General features: G+C 36.3%; 1 protein-coding gene across 6 annotated transcripts in view; it reads right to left on the minus strand.

The window, feature by feature from the left end:
• CNOT6L (CCR4-NOT transcription complex subunit 6 like) overlaps window positions 1-19,400 on the minus strand; it is a 122,866-nt gene that overhangs the window by 43,917 nt on the left and 59,549 nt on the right. For all 6 annotated transcript variants that reach the window (XM_032633758.1, XM_032633757.1, XM_032633754.1 and 3 more), the window contains one exon: window positions 2,710-2,799. In XM_032633758.1, coding sequence (XP_032489649.1) covers window positions 2,710-2,799 — 90 coding nt within the window. The remainder of the gene's footprint in view (window positions 1-2,709; window positions 2,800-19,400) is intronic.

Here is a 19,400-nt window from a genome sequence, read left to right on the forward strand (position 1 = left end):
AAGGATATAAGAATTAGAAAAATAATATTAAAAGTAGAATTTACAGATGATATGCTTGCGTAAATTGACATTAAAATGCATTAGGATTAAAATGAATTGAGCAAAGTGACTGAATACATATTTAGCAAGGGTTCAGCAAGGTGGGAATACCACGAAGTATACAAAACTCAATTGCACTCCACGAATCAGCAATATCCATTAAGATACTATTTATTTTCAAAAAGACTACAAAAGCATCAAAAAAGTCAATACCTAGAATAAATGTAATAAAAAACGCACAAGACCAATACACAGAAACCTAAAACTAAATAATGAGATAAATTAGAGAAGGCACAATAAATAAAGAATATTCTACACTGTTAGATTAGAAAACCCAGTGTTGGAAACATGTCAATTCTTTCCAAAGCAATCTACAGTTGACCCTTGAACAATACAGGGATTAGGGGCCCTGACTCCTGTACAGTCAAAAATTTGCATATAACCTTACAGTCAGCCCTTCATATCCACGGTTCCACATCCACAGATTCAAACAAACGTGGATCCTATAGAGCCTATTTTTGAAAAAAAAATCTGCATATAAGTGGACCCGTGCAGTTCAAACCTGTGTTGTTCAAGAGTCAACTGTATCCCCAATCAAAATCCCTACATTTGGGTGAGAGGAGAAATTTGAAAAGCTGTTTCTAGCAATTTTAATGAAAATACAAGGCAAAAGAAGCATGGGGCCAAAACTAGCCAAGACTTTATTTTTTTATTTTATTTATTTATTTTTTTAATTTTTCTTGCAGTACGCAGGCCTCTCACTGCTGTGGCCTCTCCCGTTGCGGAGCACAGGCTCTGCATGCGCAGGCTCAGCGGCCATGGCTCACGGGCCCAGCCGCTCCGTGTTATGTGGGATCTTCCCGGACCGGGGCACGAACCCACATCCCCTGCATCGGCAGGCAGACTCGCAACCACTGCGCCACCAGGGAAGCCCTAGCCAAGACTTTATAATCAAATCAAGAGGGAAGACTTACTCTACTGTATCTCAAAACATTTTATAAAACTGCCATAATTAACAACAATGTTATACTGCCATAAAGACTAGAGGAAGAGAACAAAAAAATAGAGAATCTAGAAATACCATAAAAACACTGATGATTCATGACAAAGATGGCACAAAAAAACAGTAATGAAAGGACAGTCTTTTCAATAAATGGCTAAGGGTTAATTTAATACACACATGGAAAAACTGACTCCTGTGTTACACAAACTCAACTCTGGGAAGACTACAGCTCTAAGTGTTGCAAGTAAAAAATGGAGTTTTTAGATACTAACATAGGAGAATACATTCATGAGCTTGAGGTAGAGAAAAATTCTTAAAGAGAACACAAAAGCAGTACCACACTAGGAAGATCAATAAAGCAGAGTATGTTAAATTTTTTCTTTCATCAGGAGACAAATTAAGAGAGTGGAAAAGCAACAAGAGCACCAGAAAAGGTATTTGCAACATATGTATCAACAAACAGCTTATATCTAAAACACATGAAAAACTCCTTAAAAATTACACACACACACCACACATGCCATATGGCTGGGTCAACAGGCTATATCCATAGAAACAAGAGATACTTAATTTTTAAACAAGAAGGAAATAACATACACATGAGGCTATATCCATAGAGACAAGAGATACTTAATTTTTAAACAAGAAGGAAATAACATACACATGCTTTGTATACAACTTAACAGCCACATATTCTTACTTTCTTACTAAAAGGACTTCTCTAGTAAGTTTGTTATCTCTCTCTCATCAATCAACAAAAAAACTTTTAAATTACATTAATTTGATTTCACCTTATTGTAAATCTTACAATTTTTTTAAATTTTGTATGTAGGTGGGTGTCTTCTATAATACAATTTAAAAGAGTACAGCCAAAATATTGTGATGATGGCCTCTATTGGGATCTAGATTTCTCTAGCTATGTTTTAAGATTCTGTATTTTAGAAAGGTATTATTCCAAGGAAAATATCTGAATTTAGTAGCATCTCCATTCTTTTCAATATATTTTCAGTGTTTAAACAAACAAACAAGTTTTAAGTCAAATACTTAATACCTTTCTTACATTAAAAATTTTTCATTTGGAATACCACTATTTTGATCAGATGAATCTGGTGTTCCTAATTAAAATCTTGCTTTCAAAATTTCCACAGATGTGTAGTGAATCAAACAAGTCATTTCATTCATGAAAAATGTGCACAATATGTGGGTTCCAAACATTCTGCATCAAATTCAAACAATTGATAACTATGTATCTTTGTGATTAAGAACAAGACAATCTTGAGTTCACAGCTCTGGCATTAATCAGCTGTGTACTTAGGTAAATTACTTTATTCTCTGAATCTCAGAATTTGCATCTGTATAATGCCAGTAAAAATTCCTACCTCCTAGATTCCTAAAAAGATTCAATAAGATAATGTAACTAATGATCCTAACATAAAGCACTCAGTACGTGAAAAGAAGAATGTCCCACTACCATGGAATATACTAATGCCAGGAACTTCAATCCTATAAGCAGTTATAAAACAATGGTCAGATGCCTCCAATAAAACAATTTTAAAAATAATAATAACAACAACTAAAAAAAAATGGTCAGAAGCTCTTAAGCAACATGTGATCTATTAGCTAACGGTAATATCTGTAGAGTTTACTGCTTTGTCATTAATATTTACCTGCAAGATTGTCAAGCATGAAGTTCAGTAGCTTTCGGGTTCCATCTGGGTCCTGGTATAAATTGAGAATATCCTGTGATAAAGGATTGCCTAAAGACAAAGAGAAAAATAAAATCTGTAAGAGTTACAATTGGAAGACAAAACAAATATACACTATAAAACAAAATGCTAATTTTCTAAAGTGAATTTTACTGTACTTAATCTGTTACATAAATTTAAAGAAATCATAGGAACTAAATATTCTTTGTTGAGCAAGTCATAAAGAAAAACTTCAAAAGAATTATTTCTTTCCAGACTTCAGTTTATACTGTATACCTATAATTTGGGTGTGTCAAATCATATATATACATACATACACACACACACACACACACACACACACACACATACACATATCAATCTTGGTCAGTTCTGAAGTAATATCAAAACTTGGCACCCTTAAGTAACCCATAGGTTCTACATTTATCTTTGAAGATAATACTCTAACTGAAAGAAAAACAGCCTTGTATGAGAAAGAACGAGTGATATAAACGAGGGTCTCCCTAATTAGAATACTTATACTACACATGGAGAAAAGTAAGGTATTTCAGGTGAAAAGAAAACCTATAATTACCAAGATGAGTTAATGAAATGTAGAGGGAAATAAGAATTTTTTTTATGACAGTGATCAGGGGTATCTGAATACTGAGAGTACAGATTTATAAAATTTCAAAAAACAAACTACTGTTAACAGTCTATATATTCTCTTAAGAAATAAAGGAGGTATTTATTAAGACAAGCATGCAAAACTAGTCTAGCAAACAGATTTGAAAAATTGAAGACCTTTCAGAAATGAAGTTTCTAACTATTAAAACAAAATCTTTGGAGGAAGACGGGAAGATGGCGGAAGAGTAAGATGCGGAGATCACCTTCCTCCCCAAAGATACACCAGAAATACATCTACACGTGGAACAACTCCTACAGAACACCTACTGAACACTGGCAGAAGACCTCAGACCTCCCAAAAGGCAAGAAACTCCCCACGTACCTGCGTAGGGCAAAAGAAAAAAGAATAAACAGAGACAAAAGGATAGGGACAGGACCTGCACCAGTGGGAGGGAGCCGTGAAGGAGGAAAGGTTTCCACACAGAAGACCCTTCGCGGGCGGAGACTGCGGGAGGCGGAGGGGGGAAGCACAGCAAGAGGGGTGAGGAGGGCAAAGCACACAGATTCCCACATAGAGTATCGGTGCCGATCGGCACTCACCAGCCCAGAGAGGCTTGTCTGCTCACCCGACGGGGCGGGTGGGGCTGCGAGCTGAGGCTCAGCCTTCGGTCAGAGCGCAGGGAGAGGACTGGGGTTGGCAGCGTGAACACAGGCGGAAGGGGGTTAGTGCGCCACGGCTGGCCAGGAGGGAGTGCGGGAAAAGTCTAGACCTGCCAAAGAGGCAAGAAACTTTTTTTTCCCCTCTTTGTTTCCTGGTGCGCGAGGAGAGGGGATTAAGAGCACTGCTTAAAGGAGCTCCAGAGATGGGCGCGAGCCGCGGCTAAAAGTGCAGACCCCAGAGACGGGCATGAGACGCTAAGGCTGCTGCTGCCACCACCAAGAAGCCTGTGTGCGAGCACAGGTCACTATCCACAGCCCCCTTCCCAGAAGCCTGTGCAGCTCGCCACTGCCAGGGTCCCGGGATCCAAGGACAACTTCCCGGGGAGAATGCACGGCACGCCTCAGGCTGGTGCAACGTCACGCTGGCCTCTGCCACCGCAGGCTCGCCCCGCACTCCGTGCCCCTCCCTCCACCCCCCCACCGGCCTGAGTGAGCCAGAGCCCCCCGAAGCAGCTGGTTCTTTAACCCCGTCCTGTCTGAGCGAAGAACAGACGCCCTCTGGCAACCTACACGCAGAGGCGGGTCCAAATCCAAAGCTGAGAACCTGGGAGCTGTGAGAACAAAGAAGACAAAGGGAAATCTCCCCAGCAGCCTCAGAAACAGCAGATTAAAGATGCACAATCAACTTTATGTACCCTGCATCTGTGGAATACATGAATAGAAAACGAATCATCCCAAATTAAGGAGATGGGCTTTGAGAGCAAGATTTATGATTTTTTTCCCCTTTTCCTCTTTTTGAAAGTGTGTATGTGCATGCTTCTGTGTCAGATTTTGTCTGTATAGCTTTGCTTCCACCATTTGTCCTAGGGTTCTATCCGTGCGTTTTCGTTTTTAAAAAATTTTTTTTATTATTTTTTATTTTAATAACTTTATTATATTTTATCTTACTTTATTTTATTTTACTTTATCTTCTTTCTTTCCTTCCTTCCCTACTTTAGACAACAAATCATCCCAAACTGAGGAGGAAGACTTTGAGAGCAAGATTTATGATTTTCTCCTTTTCCTCTTTTTGTGAGTGTGTATGTGTATGCTTCTGTGTGAGATTTTGTCACTATAGCTTTGCTTCCACCATTTGTCCTAGGGTTCTATCCATCCGTTTTTTTGTTTTCTTTAAATTTTTTTTCTTAATAATTATTTTTTATTATACTAACTTTATTATATTTTATCTTACTTTATTTTATTTTACTTTATCTTCTTTCTTTCTTTCATTCTTTTCTTTTCTTTCTTCTAGTAATTCTTTCTTTCTACTTTTGCTCCCGTTTATTCTGAGCCGTGTGGATAAAAGGCTCCTGGTGCTACAGCCAGGAGTCAGTGCTGTGCCTCTGAGGTGGGAGAGCCAACTTCAGGACACTGGTCCACAAGAGACCTCCCTGATCCACATAATATGAAATGGCGAAAATCTCCCAGAGATCTCCATCTCAACACCAGAACCCAGCTTCACTCAACGACCAGCAAGCTACAGTGCTGGACAACCTATGCCAAACAACTAACAAGACAGGAACACAACCCCACCCATTAGCAGAGAGGCTGCCTAAAATCATAATAAATCCACAGACACCCCAAAACACACCACCAGACATGGACCTGCCCACCAGAAAGATAAGATCAAGCCTGACCCACCAGAACACAGGCACTAGTCCCCTCCACCAGGAAGCCTACACAACCCACTGAACGAACCTTAGCCACTGGGAACAGACACCAAAAACAACGGGAACTACGAACCTGCAGCCTGCAAAAAGGAGATCCCAAACACAGTAAGATAAGCAAAATGAGAAGACAGAAAAACACACAGCAGATGAAGGAGCAAGATAAAAACCCACCAGACCTAACAAATGAAGAGGAAATAGCCAGTCTACCTGAAAAAGAATTCAGAATAATGATAGTAAAGATGATCCAAAATCTTGAAAATAGAATACACAAAATGCAAGAAACATTTAACCAGAACCTAGAAGAACTAAAGATGAAACAAACAACAATGAAGAACACAATAAATGAAATTAAAAATACTCTAGATGGGATCAATAGCAGCATAACTGAGGCAGAAGAAGGGATAAGTGACCTGGAAGATAAAACAGTGGAAATAACTACTGCAGAGCAGAATAAAGAAAAACGAATGAAAAGAACTGAGGACAGTCTCAGAGACCTCTGGGACAACATTAAACGCACCAACATTCTAATTATAGGGGTTCCAGAAGAAGAAGAGAAAAAGAAAGGGACTGAGAAAATATTTGAAAACATTATAGTTGAAAACTTCCCTAATATGGGAAAGGAAATAGTTAATCAAGTCCAGGAAGCACAGAAAGTCCCATACAGGATAAATCCAAGGAGAAATATGCCAAGACACATATTAATCAAACTGTCAAAAATGAAATACAAAGAAAACATATAAAAGCAGCAAGGGAAAACCAACAAATAACACACAAGGGAATCCCCATAAGGTTAACAGCTGATCTTTCAGCAGAAACTCTGCAAGCCAGAAAGGACTGGAAGGACATATTTAAAGTGATGAAGGAGAAAAAGCTGCAACCAAGATTACTCTACCCAGCAAGGATCTCATTCAGATTTGATGGAGAAATTGAAACCTTTACAGACAATCAAAAGGTGAGAGAGTTCAGCACCACCAAACCAGCTTTACAACAAATGCTAAAGGAACTTCTCTAGGCAAGAAACACAAAAGAAGGAAAAGACCTACAATAACGAACCCAAAACAATTAAGAAAATGGGAATAGGAACACACATATCGATAATTACCTTAAATGTAAATGGACTAAATGCTCCCACCAAAAGACACAGATTGGCTGAATGGATACAAAAACAAGACCCATATATATGCTGTCTACAAGAGACCCACTTCAGACCTAGAGACACATACAGACTGAAAGTAAGGGGATGGAAAAAGATATTCCATGCAAATGGAAACCAAAAGAAAGCTGGAGTAGCAGTTCTCATATCAGACAAATAGACTTTAAAATAAAGACTATTAGAAGAGACAAAGAAGGACACTACATAATGATCAAGGGAATGATCCACAAAGAAGATATAACAATTGTAAATATTTACACACCCAACATAGGAGCACCTCAATACATAAGGCAAATACTAAAAGCCATAAAGGGGAAAATCCACAGTAACACATTCATACTAGGGGACTTTAACACCACACTTTCACCAATGGACTGATCATCCAAATGAAAATAAATAAGGAAACACAAGCTTTACATGATACATTAAACAAGATGGACTTAATTGATATTTATAGGAAATTCCATCCCAAAACAACAGAATACACTTTCTTCTCAAGTGCTCATGGAACATTCTCCAGGATAGACCATATCTTGGGTCACAAATCAAGCCTTGGTAAATTTAAGAAAATTGAAATTGTATCAAGTATCTTTTCCGACCACAACGCTCTGAGACTAGATATCAATTACAGGAAAATATCTGTAAAAAATACAAACATCTGGAGGCTAAACAATACACTACTTAATAACGAAGTGATCACTGAAAAAATCGAAGAGGAAATCAAAAAATACCTAGAAACAAATGACAATGCAGACATGACAACCCAAAATCTATGGGATGCAGCAAAAGCAGTTCTGAGAGGGAAGTTTATAGCAATACAATCCTACCTTAAGAAACAGGAAACATCTCGAATAAACAACCTAACATTGCACCTAAAGCAATTAGAGAAAGAAGAACAAAAAAACCCCAAAGTTAGCAGAAGTAAAGAAATCATAAAAATCAGATCAGAAATAAATGAAAAAGAAATGAAGGAAATGATAGCAAAGATCAATAAAACTAAAAGCTGGTTCTTTGAGAAGATAAACAAAATTTATAAACTATTAGCCAGACTCATGAAGAAAACGGAGAAGACTCAAATCAACAGAATTAGAAATGAAAAAGGAGAAGTAACAACTGACACTGCAGAGATACAAAGGATAATAAGAGATTACTACAAGCAACTCTTTGCCAATAAAATGGACACCCTGGAAGAAATGGACAAATTCTTAGAAATGCACAACCTGCCAAGACTGAATCAGGAAGAAACAGAAAATATGAACAGAGCAATCACAAGCACTGAAATTGAAACTGTGATTAAAAATCTTCCAACAAACAAAAGCCCAAGACCAGATGGCTTCACAGGCGAATTCTATCAAATATTTAGAGAAGAGCTAACACCTATCCTTCTCAAACTCTTCCAAAATATAGCAGATGGAGGAACACTCCCAAACTCATTCTACAAGGCCACCATCACCCTGATAGCAAAACCAGGCAAGGATGTCACAAAGAAAGAAAACTACAGGCCAATATCATTGACGAACATACATGCAAAAATCCTCAACAAAATACTAGCAAACAGAATCCAACAGCACATTAAAAGGATCATACACCATGATCAACTGGGGTTTATTCCAGGAATGCAAGGATTCTTCCACATACGCAAATCAATCAACGTGATACACCATATTAACAAGTTGAAGGAGAAAAACCATATGATCATCTCAATAGGTGCAGAGAAAGCTTTCGACAAAATTCAACACACATTTATGATAAAAACCTTGCAGAAAGTAGGCATAGAGGGAACTTTCCTCAACATAATAAAGGCCATATATGACAAACCCACAGCCAACATCGCCCTCAATGGTGAAAAACTGAAACCATTTCCACTAAGATCAGGAACAAGGCAAGGTTGCCCACTCTCACCACTATTATTCAACATAGTTTTGGAAGTTTTAGTCCCAGCAATCACAGAAGAAAAGGAAATAAAAGGAATCCAAATTGGAAAAGAAGAAGTAAAGCTGTCACTGTTTGCAGATGACATGATACTATACATAGAGAATCCTAAAGATGCTATCAGAAAACTACTAGAGCTAATCAATGAATTTGGTAAAGTTGCAAGATACAAAATTAATGCACAGAAATCTCTTGCATTCCTATACACTAATGATGAAATATCTGACAGTGAAATTAAGGAAACACTCCCATTTACTATTGCAACAAAAAGAATGAAATACCTACGAATAAACCTACCTAGACAGGCAAAAGACGTGTGTGTATGCAGAAAACTATAAGACAGTGATGAAAGAAATTAAAGGTGATAACGAACAGTTGGAGAGATATACCATGTTCTTGGATCGGAAGAATCAACATTGTGAAAATGACTATACTACCCAAAGCAATCTACAGATTCAGTGCAATCCCTGTCAAACTACCAATGGCATTTTCCACAGAACTAGAACAAAAAATTTCACAATTTGTATGGAAACACAAAAGATCCCGAATAGCCAAAGCAATCTTGAGAAAGAAAAACGGAGCTGGAGGAATCAGGCTCCTGGGCTTCAGACTGTACTACAAAGCTACAGTAATCAAGACAGTATGGTACTGGCACAAAAATAGAAAGCCAGATCTATGGAACAGGATAGAAAGCCCAGAGATAAACCCATGCACATACGATCACCTTATTTTTGATAAAGGAGGCAAGAATATACAATGGAAAAAAGACAGCCTCTTCAGTAAGTGGTGCTGGGAAAACTGGACAGCTACATGTAAAAGAATGAAATTAGAACACTCCCTAATACCATATACAAAAATAAACTCAAAATGGATTAAAGACCTAAATGTAAGGCCAGATACTATAGAACTCTTAGTGGAAAACATAGGCAGAACACTCTATGACATAGATCACAGCAAGATCCTTTTTGATCCACCTCCTAGAGAAATGGAAATAAAAACAAAACTAAACAAATGGGACCTAATGAAACTGCAAAGCTTTTGCACAGCAAAGGAAACCATAAACAAGACCAAAAGAAAACCCTCAGAATGGGAGAAAATATTTGCAAATGAAGCAACTGAGAAAGGATTAATTTCCAAATTTTACAAGCAGCTCACGCAGCTCAATAACAAAAAAACAAACAACCCAATCCAAAAATGGGCAGAAGACCTAAATAGACATTTCTCCAAAGAAGATATGCAGACTGCCAACAAACACATGAAAGAATGCTCAACATCATTAATCATGAGAGAAATGCAAATCAAAACTACAATGAGATCTCATCTCACACCAGTCAGAATGGCCATCATCAAAAAATCTAGAAACAATAAATGCTGGAGAGGGTGTGGAGAAAAGGGAGCACTCTTGCACTGCTGGTGGGAATGTGAATTGGTACAGCCACTATGGAGAACACTATGGAGGTTCCTTAAAAAACTACAAATAGAACTACCATATGACCCAGCAATCCCACTACTGGGCATATACCCTGAGAAAACCATAATTCAAGAAGAGTCATGTACCAAAATGTTCGTTGCAGCTCTATTTACAATAGCCTGGAGATGGAAAGAACCTAAGTGTCCATCATTGGATGAATGGATAAAGAAGATGTGGCACATATATACAATGGAATATTACTCAGCCATAAAAAGAAACGAAATTGAGCTATTTGTAATGAGGTGGATAGACCTAGAGTCTGTCATACAGAGTGAAATAAGTCAGAAAGAGAAAGACAAATACCGTATACTAACACATATATATGGAATTTAAGGAAAAAAAAATGTCATGAAGAACCTAGTGGTAAGACAGGAATAAAGACACAGACCTACTAGAGAATGGACTTGAGGATATGGGGACGGGGAAGGGTAAGCTGTGACAAAGTGAGAGAGAGGCATGCACATACATACACTACCAAACGTAAGGTAGATAGCTAGTGGGAAGCAGCCGCATAGCACAGGGAGATCAGCTCGGTGCTTTGTGACCACCTAGAGGGGTGGGATAGGGAGGGTGGGAGGGAGGGAGACGCAAGAGGGAAGAGATATGGGGACACATGTATATGTATAACTGATTCACTTTGTTATAAAGCAGAAACTAACACACCATTGTAAAGCAATTGTACTCCAATAAAGATGTGAAAAAAAAATCTTTAATGCAACACACACCAATCAGAATAGCTAAAATTAAAACGCAATGAGCAACGAAGTGGTTAGAAAGAATGTGAAGTACCTGGAACTCTCAGAAGTTGCTGGTGAAAGTGTAAAATAGTACAACTATAGTGAAAATCTGGTTAGTAGCTTCCAACTGACTTGAAAGTGGGAAAAAGAAACTTCCTGGGTTGATGGAAATGTTCTACATCTTGAGTTAGGCAGTTACTTTTGTCAAAATTAGTCAAGCAGCATACTTAAGTATTTGGGTATTTTACTGTATGTAATTATAATTCAATAAAGTACTAGGGGAAAAAAACATGAGTGAGTTAGGCAGTAGATGACATACAGCTGAAAATAAAGTAAGTGAACAGGAAAACTATATTCAAAGAAATTACCCAGAATGCATCACTGAGCATCAAGAAAATGTAAAATATGAGACAATAAAAATATGGGAGTTAGAATAAGAAATCTTAATATACGTTGAATTGGAGCTCTAGAAAGAGAGAACAGTACTTTGGTTTCTGGTCTGACGTGTAAAGAGACTGGAAGTTGTCACTCCCACCTCCACAACTGAGGTCACAGGGCAAACTGCTGTCCTGAACACAAGCAGGGCCCCACACTTTGCTGCATTTTACTCCCGGGGGTCCTACTGGGTTCTCACTATAAAGACTGGAGAAACCCCCCCCCCCGTGCTTCTGTTAGTGGAGAGGGAAAGTAATGTTCTCCTTAACCAATTCTGCCCACAAGGGAAACCATTTTACCAGAGTACAACCAAGTGGGGTTTTACCAAAGCCTAACCAACCCAATATTTCTCTTATCCCACTCCAGCCCCCTCTAGTGTGTGGGGAGGGAGGATACCCAACTCAGACTCACCAAAAGACTGAGACCTAATCATAGGACTAGAGGACTCTTCCTCTCCTTCACACTTCATCACATCAATAGAGCTCCTATATAACAGAGGGTTAGAGCTCAAGAACTGCAAGCCTCAGACCCTAGCTAAAGAGTCTCTGGGAAAACCCAAGGATAACAGAGGCGACAAAAACAAGGACATGAGAGGAAATTTTGGACTCTGACACACAGATGGAATAAACAGTAAACACATTCTGACTCCTAGCCAGAAGGAGATTAGAGAGAGAGAAGAAATGAGAGAGGCAATATTCAAAAAGAAAAAGGCTGCAAACTTTCAAAAGCTAACTTTTTAAAAATTGAATAAACTGATACAAGAAGCACAACATATACAAAGAAGTTTACGAAAACTTCCATTTTACGTTGTACTGCAAACTAGAGAATGCCAATGGCAAATACAAGACTTTAAAACCAGATAGGGAAAAAGGATCAATTACTTCTAAAGAAAAAAAATATGAGAATGCCAATAAAATTCATTAACAACAGAATACAGTACAGTAACAATACAGTAGAATAATATCTCTAAAGAGTTGCAAGATGGTATTTGAGACTTTAATACTCCTCTACCAGGCACCAATATAAAAAGTAGACAGAAAATCAACAAAGATGAAGAATACCCTAACAACACTGTTAAACAACTAACTGATATCTATATAATACTCTACTCAAAAACACGAAGATATACATTCTTTTCAAATACACATGAATATTCACCAAGAGAGACCATACTTTGGGCCAGGAAACAAACTATAACATATTTAAATGAAATGAAATCACACAAAGCATACTATCTGACCATAACAAAACTAGAAACTGACAACAGACAGACATCTGGAAAATCCCCAAGTACTTTGATACAACTAAATCAGTGTTTAGAGGAAAATTTATAGTATCAAATGCTTATATTAGAAAAATCTAAAATCAGTGACCTAACCTCCATATTAAGAATCTAAAAAATAAAAGAGCAAATACACCCCCAAAGAAACCAAAAGGAAGGAACTAATAAAGAGCCAAAATCTATAAAATCTAAAATAGGAAAACAACAGATTACTACTGAACCCAAAAGATGGTACTTTGAAAGAGGCAATAAAATTGACAAACCTCTCTTTGACCAGGACAAAAAGACACAAACTGTAAACATAAAAGATGAAAGATGGAACAGCCCTTGATACATTAAAAGGATAGAGAATATTTAAAAATATTTATGTGCATAAATTCAACAACTTAGAAGAAATGAAAAAGTTCCTTCTAAGACAGAAACTACCACACCTCAAAAAGAAATGGATAGAGAACAGCAAAAATGGCAGAGAAGAACTCCAAAATTTTGCCCCTCCACAAAAGCAGTATCAAAACCCAAAAAAGCTAGCAAAAATTGCAGACTCAACTATTTCAGAACTCTGGAAATTAACTAAATGATTACGTCAACCCAGGGGGTATTCATTCAAGAAAAAAAGGACAGTGATTTGTGGAGTTTTAAACCTTCTCCTGGTCCCTCATTGCCAGGGCAGCTTGGCAGCCACTGGAGCAACCAAAACTGAGCTGGAGCACTCTCAAAGCCTCATTCCCAAACACTAGTCATTATCTGACCTGTGTGGCGGTTCCTCTACTCTTGCATAGCGTTAAAAGACTTCTTCCTGGAGGGGAAGGAGGAAACTATCACTGGAAAATGTTTTAAATTTGTAGGTGTCCAAGGTCATGGAAACAGCTGGGGCAAACAACTGACTAACCAAAAAGCTTAAAAGGAAAAACTTGGGAATGAGATGTCAGTAGGTGCTCCAAAAAGCTCTGACATACTCCTGGGACTCTAGAAGGTCATATGGACATGGAGGCCTATGCACATGCTTAGGAAAGACCTAAAAATAGCCTAAGCTCTCACCTCTGTCTGACCTTGAGGCTTTGCAATGAAGGAAGTGAAGGACAAGGCGGAGTTATAAACTTCTTGGCTGAGTAATGAAGGTGAGCCCCAAAACACACACCAAGCCACTTGGCCAGGAGTGGGAGACTTACTGTTTACAGGCAGTTAAGGAAATCTCTGTCCAACCATTAGCTGACCATAAACTGAATAAAAAGACTTCAATGGCCACACATGACAAAGCATACAAAATTTATAGAATTAGTTCTGAAAAGTCACTAAAGCAACAAACAACAAATAAAACAAGCAGCAACAACAGACAACCCTGGGAAGGGGAGAGAGTCTAATTCCAAAGTTGCTGCATTATTTTAAATGTCCAGTTCTTAACAAAAAAAAAAAAAACCCTATGAAACATACAAAGAAACAAGAGAGTATGTCCCATACAAACGGAGAAGAGCCATCAATAAAAACTGTCCCTAAGAACACTAAAAAGTGTACCCAAGGACTTAATAGAAAACACTTTGAAAATCCAGTATTTTAGTATGCTTAAAGAGCTGAAGAAAACCATGTCTAAAGAATTAAAATGAAGTATGAGAATGATATCTCACCAAACAGAGAATATCAAAAAAGAAACCGAAATTATAAAAAGGGGCCAAATAGAAATTATAAAACAAAACAAAATCACTAGAAGGGCTCAAGAGCAGTATTGAACAGGTAGAAGAAAAGATCTGTGACCCTGAAGAGAGGTTAGTTGAAGTTACACAGCCTGAAGAAAAGAAAAAAGAATGAAGAAAAATTAACAGAGCTCAGAGATCTATCAGACAACAAGCGTACCAACATATGCAAAATGGGAGTCCCAGAAGTCCCAGAGGAAGAGAAAAAAGAACAGGGAAAAAATGGTCAAAAGATCCCAAATTTAATGAAAAGCATTAATAGAAGAAGAAGCTCAATAAACTCCAAGTAAAATAAAATGTAAGTGAGATCTACTCCTGGACAAATTATAATAAAACTGTACAAAGTCAAAGACAGAAAGAGAATTTTGAAAGCTCTAAGACAGAAGTGACTCATGGTATACAGATCCTCAAAATAAGATTAACAGCTGGTTTCTCATCAGAAACCATGGAGGCCAAAAGGCAGTAGAATAACATATTCAAAGTACTGAAAGGGGAAAAAGGAACAAAAAACAAAAACTATCAACAAAGAATTCTATTTCCAGCAAAAATATCCTTCAAAAATAAAGGGGATAGTAAGACATTACCAAATAAACAAACAGAGTTTCTCACTAGCAGACCAACCCTGCAGGAAATACTAAAGAGATTCCTCTAGCTGAAATGAAAGGACACGGAACAGTAACTTGAATCCATATGAAAAGTCAAGAGTACCAGTAAAGGTACTCTACATAGCACATATAAAAGACAGTATAAATGTAATTTTTGTTTTTAATTTTTTTCTCCTGATATGAGATAACTGCATACAGCAATAATTATAAATCTATGTCGATGGGCACACAATGTAAAAAGATGATATTTGTAATGATAACAGCATAAAAGAGAAGTGAATGGAGTTACAGTTACAAAGTTCTTTTATATTATTAAAACTAAGTTGCCATTGATCCAAATTAGATTGCTGTAAACTAAGATGTTAATTATAAACCTCAGGGTAACCACTAAGAAAATAACTCAAAATAACATAGTAAAAGAAACAAGGGAATTAAACTGTACACTGGAAAATATCCATTTAGCACAAGAGAAGGCGTTAATTGAGGAACAGTGGAACAAAAAGGACATAACACATACAGAAAACAAATAGCAAAATGACTGACATGAACCCTACTTTATCAGCAAATACATTAAATGTAAGTGGATTAAACTGTGATTAAAAAGCAGAGATTAGCAGAATGAATAATTAAACATGATTCATTATATGCTATCCAGAAGAGAGACACTATAGATCAAAGACATAAATAGATAGAAAGTAAAAGCACAGAAAAAGGTATGACATGCAAACAGTAACCAAAAGAGAGTTGAAGTAGCTACACTAAGACAGAGATAACCTCAATGTCTTATATCAATGAAAGAAACTGAATTAGTAGTTAAAAACTTTTCAACAAAGAAAATTTCAGGCCCATATAGTTTTACTGGAAAATACTACCAATAATGTAAGAAAGAAATAATACAAATGGAAATGCTTCAAGAAAATAGAAGTGTTAGTAACACTTTCCAACTCATTTTACGAAGTCAGTAGTATCCTTATCAAGCTACACAAAAACATTGTAAAAAAAAATACTACAGAATGCCTTACAATCATAAATGTATAAATCCTCAACAAAATACTAGCAAATCCAGTAATATATTAAAAACAAAATACATTATGGCTAAATGGTATTTAAAATGGGAATAGAAGGTGAGTTCTACCTCTTGATAGAAGTCTGATTATTAATGAAAAACCACCAATGTAAATCAGCAAATAAACAAAGTAAAGAAGAAAAGTTATGATCATTTCAACAGTTGCAGAGAAAGTATCTGACCAAATTCAACTTGCATCAATGACAAAAATCCTCAGCAAAAGTGGAGAAACAGAAGGAAAATTTATTTAACCTGAAAAAGCATCTACCAAAAAACCTGCAGTTGATATAATTCATGGTGAAAGACTGAACACTTTCTCCCTAAAGTTAAGAACAGGGCAAGGACATGCACTGTCATCACTTCTATTTAATATTGCCCTTGCCAGTGTGATAAGGCAAAAAATAAGGAAAGGAAGAAATGAAAAGGTCTCTATTCACAGATTAAAAGGTTGTAGAAGTTCCTAGAAGTAATAAGTTTACAAATGTTGCAAGGGATAAGGTCAATATACTTTTAAATGAATTGTGTTTTAATTCTATAAAATATCAATGAATAACTGGAAAATTTTAAAGTAGTACCATTTACAATAGCATCAAATATCAAATAAGTAGCAAATCCAGCAACAATATATAAATCTAGCAAAATATTTGTAAGATCTGCATGCTGAAAACTACAAAACATCAAAAAAAATAAAGAAGACCTGAGTAAATAGAGAGGTACACTGTATTCACAGATTGGAAGACTCAGTATTAAGTCTCAAGATTAACAAACTGATTCTTCCTCCAAACTGATCTACATATTCAATACAATTCAAATAAAAATTCTAGCAGGATATTTTGCAAAAATCATAATCTGATTCTAAAACATATGGAAATGCAAAGCATTTAGAGGTGTCAACACAATTTTGAAAAATAACTACAGAGTTGGAGAACACATACTATATAATCTCAGGGCTTACCACAAAGCTGCAGCAATTAAACATTTTGGTATTGGCATAGATCAGTGGACAGTTTATATATCTAGCAGTAGACCCACCCACATAAATTTGGGTCTAATGAATTTTGACAAAGTTGCAAGAAAATCCACGTGGAAAGCATAATCTTTTCAATAAATAGTGCTTGGAATGACTGGATGTACATATGCAAAAGAACTAACTTTGTACCATACTTACGAAAATTAACTTAAAACAGACCACAGACCTATATGAAAAACCTAATTATAAAATTTCTAGAAGAAAATCTTCATGTACTTGGATGAGACAGATACATCTTAGATGTACTTGGGTGAGGTAAATACATCTTCGGTGTATTTGGTAAATACACCAAAGACATAATCCATAGATGAAAACAAGTGATAAATGGGACCGCATCAAAATGGAAAATTGCTCTTTAAAAGGCCCTGTAAAGAAAGTAAACATACAAGCCACAGACTGGGAGAAAATATCTGCAAAACATACTTTAAAAAGGACTTAAATCCAAAACATATAATAAACTCTCAAAATCTCAGTAATTAGAAAAAAGGCAACTCAATAATAAAACTAGGCAAAAGATGTGAATAAATACTTCCTTCACCAACGAAGACATACAGATGGCAAATAAACACATGAAAAGTATAATTACTCATTAGAGAAATGACAAGCTAAACCAAAATGATATTACATCCTACTAGAATGAAAAATTTTTTTTAAAAATTGATAATACCAAGAAGTACTGACAAGGATGCACAGCCAACTAAAACTCTCTCATATTTTTGGCAGGAATACAAAATGATAAATCCACTACGTTGGATTATTAGACAAACAGTCTGGCAGTTTCTTATGAAGTCCAACATACACTTACCATACCACCTGGCAGTTCCAGTCCTAGGTATTTACCCAAGTAAAATAAAACTTACTTCACACAGAAATCTATACAAATGTTTACAGTGCCTTTATTCTTAATCACTCATAACTGGAAACAACCCAAATGTCCTTCAACTTGTGAATAGATAAAAATCGGTGGTATATCCACACAATCGGATACTACTCGGCAACAGAAATGAGCTACTGAAATACACAAGACAGATGAACCTCAAACACATTATGTTAAATGAAAGAATCCAGACTCAAAAGGCTACATACTATGTTTCTATATATGACATTCTGGAAAAGTAGTTGCCAAGGGCTAAGAGTGGGAGAAGGTGTTGACTTCAATGAACACAAATGAATTTTGGAGGGTGACAGAACAGTTCTATTTCTCAATTGTAGTGGTGGTTATGCAACTGCATACATCTGTCAACATTCACCAAGTGTGAATGTCTGTCAACAAAGAGGTCAATTTTACTACATACATATAGTTCAGTAAAAAAGTTGCTCAGAATTTAATTTTTCAAAAATATATTCAAGGTATAATTTCAAGAGTGACCACTGAGAGTCCAGAAATAGAATGTACAAATCCCACACCAACAGAAGTATATAGATCAAGAAACAAACAAGGGGGGAAAAAATCTGTTTTTAGAAAGGCAAAAAGAAAACAAAAAATCACACAAAGAATGGAATCAAAAAGTAGGATGGCAACCAGACAAAAATATCAATAATTGCAATAGAGGTAAGGCAATTGGTCTGAACCCACACATTAAAATAAAGTCAGACTGGATTAAAAACAAAGACCAGTTATATACTTTTTGTAAGAGACACACCTAAGCATAAGTACACAGAAAGGCTGAAAGTAAACAAAGGATAAAAGATGTATTATACAAACATTAACCAAAAGAAAACTTGCATAGCTATATGAGACAAAAAAGATTGTAAGATGAAAACCCTAACAGGAGGCTCATGACCTAATATCAGGTTCAATTTACCAGAAGGTACAGCAATATATAGGCATAGTTGGTATACCTAATAAAATAAACTCAAAGGCTATAAGCAAAAGCTGACTGAACTACATGGGGAAATGAACAAATTCAGCATTTAAATGGAAATTTTAGCATATATACCTTAATTATTAAAAGAGCAAACAGTCAAAAATTTATAAAGATACAGAAAATATGAGGAACACAGCTAACAAATTTGATCTAATGGAGAAACATATAGATCTGTACCTAACAATTAGAGAAACAATACTCTTTTCAGATGCAGTAAAACATTTATAAAAATTGATCGCATACCAGCCCATAAAGCAGGAATCAACAAATGTAAAAGAACTGGTTCATACAGGTTACCCTAACTGCCTATAATGCAATTAAGTTTAAATTTAACAATAAAGAAAGGTAAATTTAAAATCACATGTGCATGGAAATTTTAAATAACTGATGAGTCAAAGAAGATATGATAA

This window comes from Phocoena sinus, chromosome 5 (assembly GCF_008692025.1).
Source record: "Phocoena sinus isolate mPhoSin1 chromosome 5, mPhoSin1.pri, whole genome shotgun sequence".
NCBI classification, from domain to species: Eukaryota; Metazoa; Chordata; class Mammalia; order Artiodactyla; family Phocoenidae; genus Phocoena; species Phocoena sinus.